The sequence below is a fragment of the Nymphaea colorata genome, chromosome 11, assembly GCF_008831285.2.
Source record: "Nymphaea colorata isolate Beijing-Zhang1983 chromosome 11, ASM883128v2, whole genome shotgun sequence".
In the NCBI taxonomy this organism is placed as follows: domain Eukaryota; kingdom Viridiplantae; phylum Streptophyta; class Magnoliopsida; order Nymphaeales; family Nymphaeaceae; genus Nymphaea; species Nymphaea colorata.
In genome coordinates this window covers 6,019,162-6,029,108 of record NC_045148.1, presented here as the reverse complement: position 1 = coordinate 6,029,108, position 9,947 = coordinate 6,019,162, and the positions used below count along the sequence as shown (strand labels likewise).

The following is a 9,947-nucleotide window of genomic DNA, read 5'->3' as shown; positions in this document are numbered from 1 at the left end:
ATTGAATGCATGCTTGGTAGTCTATAACCTCATTCCATTTTGAAAAACTTTTGTCTTTTCATCAAAAAAACATTTATTAAAAAAATCTTAGATGTATGTTATGGCAGGATTGTCTTAAATGCATGTTCTGGTAGGAATAATTTATTTTCTTCCATTTATGTAGGATCGATGCATTCATGCATCCACAATCACTTAATATCACTTATGATCACAAGTATCTCTCCAAAAGAATTTAAGCAAGATGAGATGAAACTCTAAGTAGGTAGTAACTGAATTAGAGCAAAATCTCAAATTTACTTAAAATCTTAAGAGAACACTAAAGTGACTTCAAAATGATTTCTCAAGCTTTCCAAATGATCTTTACAAAGATTTTCCAATTCTAGTTTTCCCTAAAATATTTCACTTTCTCAAATGACTCTTCAAGAACCTTTTTAAAAGTTTGAAATATCAAACTTCCAATATTTTTCTACACCACATATAGAATAGAAAAGATGTGAAATGCATCAATAATAAACATTGTCCTTGAGTTGATTACCCTCAGTAAAGGCACTGGGAACGGTCGATTCTTATACCAACGGGCGAGTCCCTTTCTCTCATTTTCAAAATAAAAACTCATTTTTCTGGAGCACTCCAAAACCAAAGGAACTTTTGGGATGCAAACAGTTTCCCACCTCTCAGATCCACCACTAACAACTAATAATCCACAACCGCCATGTATACCACCAAAGCTAGGGGAAGGAGTGCAAAGGGGTCAAAGAAGGAGCTAGGCAAGCAGATGAAAGCATATGGTGGAAAAAAGGCAAGAACAAAAAAGGTGACATGAAGGTCAACGTGGTGAACGTAGTCAAAGGTGTTGGAGTGTGGTGACTTTGCTGTTGTACGACAAAGGACGCATTGGTTAGCTACATGAAGGCCAACGTGCTACAGGTAGTTAAAAGTGTTGATATGACTTGCAAACAGAAGCTAGGCAAAAGTATTAGCACGGGACTTGCAAACCAGAGAGCTTGAGAAGAAACCCAGGAAATAGAAGGACCAAATGAAGTGCTGTAACAAGAGGCAGAGGTGAAGGAGTTGGAGGGTGTGAGAGGCCACTGAGGGTTACTGAGGGCATCAAACGAGCAAGGTAAAAGAAGAAAACATGGCATCAGTAATGCATGTCCAAAGATAGGAAGGCGATAGATGGGAGGGTAGGTCAAGCTGATTTGGGGAGCAGGGATGTCATACTTGGTGTGGATCAAGGCAAAAAAAAAGGAAATCTAAAGTAGCCAAACACCACAACCAAGAGGATCACAAAGCCAGACTGGTACAACTAAGGTTGGGAATCCTAGCATCCTCGAGATGTCAAGGGTGAGTAACCACATTCTAAAGGACAAGACAATTCGATGGACGGCCTATGCCCCAAAGGAACCGGCAAAGAATATGGTCGAGCCTACAAAAAACAGGAGCAAGAGGCATATACAGGCAAGAGCATGCATGGGGATAGAAGCCATACAGTGCCTAGCGAAAGGGATTCTGCCAGGAAGGGAAAGTAACTTGCACTACCAACCTGGAAAGCTTGCCAGCATGTGCTGCTTAGTGGAATCCCAAAAAAAGGGCGGTGGGTGAGAGGGAGTTGAGAAGACCAACATAGTCAAATAGAATGCTAGAAGACTTTCAGCCAAAACGAGCCTCAACGAAAAGAGTGGTGTCTGGATTAGTATGAAGGATATAAAGCTGACAGTTGGCAGGGTTGATGGAAAGCTCTGAAGCGAACTTAAAGACCTTGAGCAAGAGCCACGTCCTAGCAATCTGCTGTCGAGAAGCAACCATAAAAATGATCAAATCATCAACATACTGGAGGAAAAAAAAAGGGGAGATCCTAAAGAAAGCCTAACTGAATTGCGGAGCGAAAGAATGAGGGGAAGGCCTCTACTACAAGGTCGAAGAGAAGGGGAGGTACCTGAGGGCATCAAACAGGCAAGGTAAAAGAAGAAGAACATGGCGTCAGTAATACTTGTCCAAAGATAGAAAGGCGATGGATGGGATGGTAGGTCAAGCCGGCTTGGGAAGCAGGGATGTCATACTTGGTGTGGATCAAGGCGAAAAAAGGAGAATCTAAAGTAGCCAAACACCACAACCAAGAGGAGACTAAGGTTGGGAATCCCAACACCCCCGAGATGTCGAAGGTGGGTAACCACATTCCAACAGACAAGACAATTCAATGGATGGTCTCTGCCCCAAAGAAACTGGCAAAGAATATGGTCGAGCCTGCAAAAAACAGGAGCAAGAGGCATATAAAGGCAAGAGCATGCATGGGAGCCACGCAGTGCCTAGCCAAAGTGATTCTACCAGAAAGTGAAAATAACTTGCACTACCAACCTGGACGGTGTGCCAGCATGTGCTGCTCAGTGGAATCCCAAGAAAAGGGCAGGGGGTGAGAGGGTGAGATGAGAAGACCAAGATAGTCAAATAGAACGCTAGAAGACTTTCAACCAAAACGAGCCTCAGCAAAAAGAGTGGTGTCTGGATTAGTAAGAAGGATAGAAAGTTGACACTTGGCAGTGTTGATGGAAAGCCTAGAAGCAAACTCAAAGACCTTGAGCATGAACCACGTCCTAGCAATATGCTGTCGAGAAGCAACCATAAAAATGATCAAATAATCAGCATACTGGAGGATAGAAAAGTACAAAAGATTAGGAAAGGGGAGATCTTAAAGAAAGCCTAACTGAATTGCGGAGTGAAAGAATGAGGGGAAGGCCTCTACTACAAGGTCGAAGAGAAGGGGAGAGAGCAGACAACCCTGACACAAGCCACACGTAAGGGGAAAGAATTCACCAAGACACCCACTGAAAGAAAAGGCAATCTGGGCACTGGTGACAAGACCATGGATCCAACCATGGAAGTTAGGGTCAAGCCCCATATCACTAAGTAGGAAATGGACTGGTTAAGGAGGGATAAGGGGACTAAGGCAGGAGACAAGAAGCTAGGAGATGATCTTATAGGGGGTGTTGAGGATGGAAATAGGCCGAAAATCTATGTCTAAGAGGGTTGATATGTTTTGGGGATAAGGGGGTGTTGAGGATGGAGATAGGCCGAAAATCTATCGTCTCATAGGGTTGATATGTTTTGGGGATAAGGACGCAGACGACTCGATTAAATTCTCCTAAGAAAATCGAGTAAATTCTCCTAAGAGAATCGAGTTAGAAGATAAAGCTGTCATGAAGTGAAAAATGTATACTAGCAAGCATTCCAAAATGTCCTGAAAATTTCAAGGAGAAACCCATCAGTTCCAAGAGACTTACCTACTTTAACGGCCCACGCCACAGACATAATCACTTCTTGCTGGAAAGATCGCTCTGGGACTAGAGCAGATGCAAGGGATGGAAGGAAGTGGGAGGTGGTGGATGGATGTAGAGAACGAAGGGATATGCTGATAAAGAGAGCAGAAATGGCAGGATAAGGTACGGAAGATGTCTTCACATGTCACAACCTGGTCCCCAACAAGGAAGGAAGGAAAGTGGGAGTGCCGCTTGTTCTGAGAGGCAGAACGATGAAAAAATCTAGCACTTTTTGATCTCCTCAAGAGGGCCGAGAGATCCTATAACGCTGTTACCAACGGATGGAGTCCGTAATACGCTACTGACGGACAAGGTTACGAAGAGACAAAAGGCACGTGGCCTCCGACTGAGAAAGAGAAGAGGAGGAATGGAGCTGGGAAAACCCTCTATCCCAAGCGGCGATGGCAGAAAATTTATTTCTCCAGAAAGAGGCTTTCCAAAGGATTGTCTGATTTAATGACTAACGAGATGAAGCTTACCAGAGAGCCCAAAAGCAACCCATCAACCAAGAACAGAACTGCTCCACGAGCGAGGACTACCAAGAAAAAACTCTGGTCACTGAACCACCAAAACTCAAAACAGAAGTGAGGAGGAGGCGAATGGGGTGATGGTGAGACAAGTCAGCCAAAAGGGCCACATGATAAAACATGATGCCTGGAGGGGGAAGAACGATAACAGATCCGTGGACAAGAAAAGTCTGATCCAACCTACAAAACAGCGAAGACGACCGATTATTGAACCAAGTGAAATTAGTGCCAACCAAAGGGACATCGAATAATGGGCATGAAAGGGGAAAGCGAAATGGGGTTGGTGCACTGGTGGATAGAGGCTCCGATTTCTTACGGCGACCCGTGAACAATAGTGGCGAGCGAGAGCAATAGAGAGGGACGGCGACGATGGTCGAACACAGACCGCCGGTGACATTTTCCCCAAAATCAGTCGGAAAAAAAAGCGCTCAAATCTTGAAAGTAATTTAATAAAAAATCAGTTTCAATCGGAAACCGAATCTATTCTTCAGCCATACAGTGGGAAGGGGGTTTAGGAAAATTATGGGAGAAACCTTTCCCATTGTGCCCCTCTCTTTCTCCTCTGCTATCCTGCCGATAGGGCCCTCGCCAGCGACCTTGACACCAGCGGGGCCCTTGTCGGTAGGGTAGCAGGAAGGAAGGGGATTGGCAAGGGAGAAGGTTAAAAAAAATAAAAATAAAAAGATACAGCTCTTAAAGCTGTTCATTTTTTTATTGAATGTTTCGATGACAGCATATATATATATATATAAAATGAAAGTATAAAAAGTACATGTGTCACTTGTGGATAAATATTTTTATATTTGAAAAATATAGAATCTACTCAATTCAGTGTGCCTGCAAATCTATACATTCCAGCACAGTTTACATAACACCCCATTTTAAGATGGCTGATGTAGTAGCTCTCTCTATACCCATGCAACATATATGTATTTATATATGATCAGATTACAACTTGCCTATTAGAAAATACATATGACATACAGTTCAATTATTGTGTCTTAAATACTTATTATAGTCCTCAGATAGAGACAATCCTGATTTAATAGGTCTCTATTGTCTATACACACGTAGATATAACTTCATATTATAAAGATGTCCGTTAAATATAACTGCATATATATAGACTACATGTCAAACCAGTTGGGTAGAACACTCACGAGGTTTAAGTCTGAAAAGGAAGAGCTCTGATTCCGTCACGAGGTTTAAGTCTGAAAAGGAAGAGCTCTTATTCCGTCATCACCTTCCTTTGACTTCTTGTGCAGTCTACAACTAAGCCAATGGAGGGAATTATTAAAAAAGTTGAAAATGTCTCTTTGGTTTCCTCAAACTTTCTTTAATTAACTTTCGTTCTCTTCTCCCCGACCCCACTTCATTTACTTTTATAGTTGCTTATTTATAAGTTAATATCTTTATTTATTCCTGGAACTGCTTCATTATAACTCAACCTAGTTTTGACTTGTTCCAAGATTATACATAAATAAATAAACAATTAAGTATATATATATATATATATATATATATATATATATATATATATATATTGCCTTCAATTATGATTATCCCTTAAACCATATATATATCATACACATTTACGTACATACATTTAATTGCAGCTATTTGAAATTGTAGGGTCTTACTTCTCTATTATTGGACATAAATGGAACACCTTGCAATAAGAAAATATATCCCATCCCCTAGTATTTTCATTTTATGTTTTTCTTTTTTTGGTTTCCTCATTGCTATAACTGTCTGCACATGACACAACCATTGTTGTCTATGTTTTTCAGTAAAATCTATCATTATTCTCTCTCTCTCTCGATCTCATTGTTTTAAGGATATTCCTTAGAATATGCCTATGATCCATAAGTTTCTGAATGTCTCCCCTTCTTTGGTTTTCCTTTATGGCTATGGGGCTAAGACGATTGTAGGGTTCATTCACTTTAACCTGCGATTCTGAGCATACATATTTCTTGTTGAAGGATGAACATTGCCTCTTACCAGATCCCCTCAATGACTTCAAATTTCGTAATGGCTAGGAGCGAATTTTCTAGAACTTCAGTAAATCTTTTTCACAGTGATATGCTTTTCATTAATACAATTTGACCATCTTAATTTGACTATTATGTTGAACAGCCCATCATCACAACTTTTCCAAGATCTGAGATAAAAATAAGAAATTGGTAGGTGATAGACACTTAGATGCAATGAATGAAGAACGACTTCAGCCCTTGATTTATTTTTAAACCAACAGTTAATGAACAAAAAAGTATGAAAAAATAAGAAGAAAAAAGTGATGAAGCATTTTTATTATGTAGTATTAATTACATACATATATATATATATCTAATATATATATATATATATATATATATATATATATATATATTATCTCAATGGTCAAACCGAAAATGAACAATAGCTGATATTATTTTTCATCTGTCTAGCATTTAAGAGTGGACCACACAAGCATTAATGAACATTAGCTGATATTATTTTTCATCTGTCTAGCGTTTAAGAGTGGACCACACAAGCATTAATGAAAAAGAAAAGAGACAAACGAACAAGAGATAAAAAAAAAATAACAAAAAAAAGAAGAAATGAAACATAAGTGAAGGGCAGATTTTGACAAAACATATCAAATTGGCCAAACTTAACAGCTCACCTTGAAGAAAAACATATTCAAGAAAAAAATAATTTACAAAAAATTGCTCAACTGTTTACTAGAAAAGTAGATTGCAACCAAGAGTGAGATTGAGTTATTTAATTAACTTCTCAAATGTTTCGTTGCATTGCATGTCGCTGATTAGTTAAATTGCGTGCAAAAAAAGGGAATGCTCTTGTAATTTAAAAAAACATGCCCTTTGTAGCACTTTTTTTATCTTAATATAACCAACTTTATATAACCAGCTTTGATCTATTTTTATTGATCGATTTTCAAAAGGTTGGTCCTGTGAGGACCGATTTTTAAATTTCGGATGAAATTTATGTGCGTTTTTTGCGAACAACGGTGAACGGGTGAAATTTCACCCTCCTATAGGTTTTCCAACGGACCAAAGTGAGACCCTCAGCAGGGACCTGGAACAATCTACTATCGGGAGAGAAAGAGAGAAGGTAGAGACGGAGAGGATGAAGCCAAGGAAGGTGGTACTCTTCCCCACTCCAGTCGCCGGTCATATCGTCGCCATGATCGAGCTCGCCAAGCAGATTCTCCGCCATTCCTGCAGTACTCTCTCGATTACCATCCTCCAGATCAGCGCCCCTTCCGCCTCCCCGCTCAACTCCGCCGCTGCCTCCACCCACGCCCAAGCCGTCGCCGCCTCCGGTCTCGACATCGACTTCGTGGAGCTCCCACCAACACCATCCGATGACGCCCCAGAAGGGGGGGGCCTGATTCCGACCCTGCAATACATAGAGTCACAGAAGTCCTCCTTATCAAAGGCCCTCGGCTCTATCTCTGCTGCCGCCACCGTTTGCGCTATCGTCGTTGACGTGCTCTGCCTTGGCGTCTCAGACGTTCCGGCTGAAATCGGCATCCCCACCTATGTCCTCTATACCTCCGGCGCTGCCATGCTCGCCTTCCTGCTCTACTTGCCGGAGCTCCACCGGAAGCACGCCTGTGATTTCAGAGACCTGAAGGAGATCTTGGAGAGTCCCGGTCGATGCCCGTTCCCTGCTTCTGCCATACCGGCTCTGATGCGAGAGAAGAACAACCCGACCCACCAGTGGTTCTTGAGGGCCTCGGAACTTTTCTCCAGGGTGGACGGCGTGCTGGTCAACACCTTCCGAGAGCTGCAGCCCAGAGCCATCAAGGCGTTGAAGGACGGGCTCTGCAAGCCCGGGCTCCGGACACCACGCGATTTTCCGATCGGGCCCCTCCTCGGTCTTGGACCCGCAACCGAGTCTCCGGATCACGAGTGCATCAAGTGGCTCGACCGGCAGCCGCTGGCGTCGGTCGTCTTCCTCTGTTTCGGCAGCATGGGCGCGTTCCCTGCGGAGCAGATCGCCGAGATCGCTCGAGGGCTCGAGGGAAGCGGGCAGAGGTTCATGTGGTCGATGCGCATCCGGCCAAAGGGCGCTTCACAGTTCTCCGAGCCCAAGGACGTGGACCCGAGCGAGGTGCTGCCGGAGGGGTTCTTGAGACGGACAAAGGAGAAGGGACTAGTGTGGCCGAAGTGGGCGCCGCAAGTGGCCATTCTGTCGCACCCCGCCGTCGGGGGATTCGTTTCCCACTGCGGGTGGAACTCGACGCTGGAGAGCGTGTGGTTCGGCGTGCCGATGATCGCGTGGCCGCTGTACGCCGAGCAGGGCATGAACGCCTTCGAGCTGGTCAATGACTTGGGGCTGAGCTTGGGACTCAAGAAAGAAGAGGAAGGAGGTGAGCTGGTCAAGGGAGAAGAACTGGAGAAGGCAGTGAGGAGCCTGATGGAAGGAGAGGAAGGGAAGAAGGTGAGGGAGAAGATGAAGGAGGCGAAGAACATGGCAAGAAAGGCAGTGGAAGAAGGAGGGTCGTCGTATTCGGCTCTGGCTTCGTTGGTTCAGGGATGGACCAATGGCCATTGAGATAGGGCCTTCATTGAGGTAAGCATCTGCCACATGCAGATGTCACGTTGGTTACGAAGATATTATTTGGACTATGAGACAATTTGTAGCTTTCATAATTTCAGTTTTTGGCAATCAAAACATGTTCAGTCTACACGACAAAAAAACTCCCATTTTGTCTGTTCTCATGATAGATGTCCTAATCCCTTTCCTCGGTGTGAGCTTTTAATCAGGTAGTAGTCTGGCTTTCCAGGCAAAAAGGGAATCATACCTATCAAATCTACCATTTGGTGCGAGGTCCTCAGGCCCCTCATCCCCTACCTGTAGGGTTCTGAGTTCGCCGCCCATCTTTTAATTTAGATGATGTGGCTTACCACTTTAAAACACAAATACATGAAAATCAAATAAATCAAATCAATGACCTGCTCTTTTTTACAGGCTCTTAATCAGACAAACTATGCCTCTTTTTTACCCAGCGGAGCACCTCCTTGGCTCTGCCCCTGATGTCAATCAAACTCACTCTCACACACACACTATCTCCCTCCCTCGTAACCCGAGCTCCTGAACGGTGTCCCTGAGATTTTTGGGAAAAAGATCAGGGAGGCGTTGCAGCTTATGATTCACTTTACAACTCATTCCTTCAATAAAGTGGACGATGGGGGTGGTGCTTAATAAGAAGCAATTTTTTATCTCTCTTTTTATATATATATATATATATATATATATATATATATATATATGAAATGGACGATGGGGGTGGTGCTTCATAAGAAACAATTTTTTATCTCTCTTTATATATATATATATATACAATTATTTTTTATATGTTAATTTTCATTTTAAATATGTATTTATATATTATATTTATACATTTTAAATATTTTTATTAAAATCGGTTTGCACCGCACCGAACCACAGGCGTAGGCCCCAAACTCGATTTTGAATCCCAACAAACCTTTATGAGGTTGAATATAGATTAATACAAGATCCCAGGGATTCACTATCACTCTATTTTTTGAAGAGCAGGTTGCTTTTCATTTACGTGAAACTTTCCATATCACTCAAACATTTCATAGTTTCTTTTCTTACTCTGTTGTGATTTACCTTCATTCACTACCGATGAACGGCTGCTGAGATTTACCCATTTTAACGAACATGGCAAGAGTCCGCTTTCTATTGTACCAGCTTTTTCATTACTTGCAGCTTTGTCATTAGCTGATGTATAGTAATGACCTTCTTCCTTTTATTGCAGCACGCTTATGATATTGACTTGTCTTAGCTAATGTTTCTACCACCTTAACGTTACGTCAACACGATGACATTCCTCTACCAATGATCTTCTTTCTTTCTCTTCGCAGAACATGATATTTAACCTGTCTTAACTAAGGTTTCCACCTCATGCAGTCTTCTTTCTTCCTTGGATTATTCTCTTCCTTCACATTAACTTACGTTTCCTCTTCTTGCAATCTTCTTTCTTCCTTGGCATTATTTTCTTAGTTTCTTGCAATGTAGCATGATCAGTATCCCCACTCAAGTTGATTAGATTGAAGATAACTACACC

At 42.3% G+C, this 9,947-nt stretch overlaps 1 protein-coding gene across 1 annotated transcript; it reads left to right on the top strand.

Annotated features, from left to right (window-relative positions):
- The first annotated feature begins 6,836 nt into the window (after positions 1–6,836).
- LOC116263879 (anthocyanidin 3-O-glucosyltransferase 2-like) lies at positions 6,837–8,572 on the top strand. The gene has a single exon (XM_031643693.2). The coding sequence runs from the start codon at positions 6,974–6,976 to the stop codon at positions 8,405–8,407; it is 1,434 nt and encodes a 477-aa protein (XP_031499553.1). The 5' UTR covers positions 6,837–6,973; the 3' UTR covers positions 8,408–8,572.
- Positions 8,573–9,947: the final 1,375 nt, after the last annotated feature.

Coding starts and splice junctions, on each gene's coding strand:
- LOC116263879 (XM_031643693.2), top strand. CDS start 6,974: ATGAAGCCAAGGAAGGTGGTACTCTTCCCCACTCCAGTCGCCGGTCAT.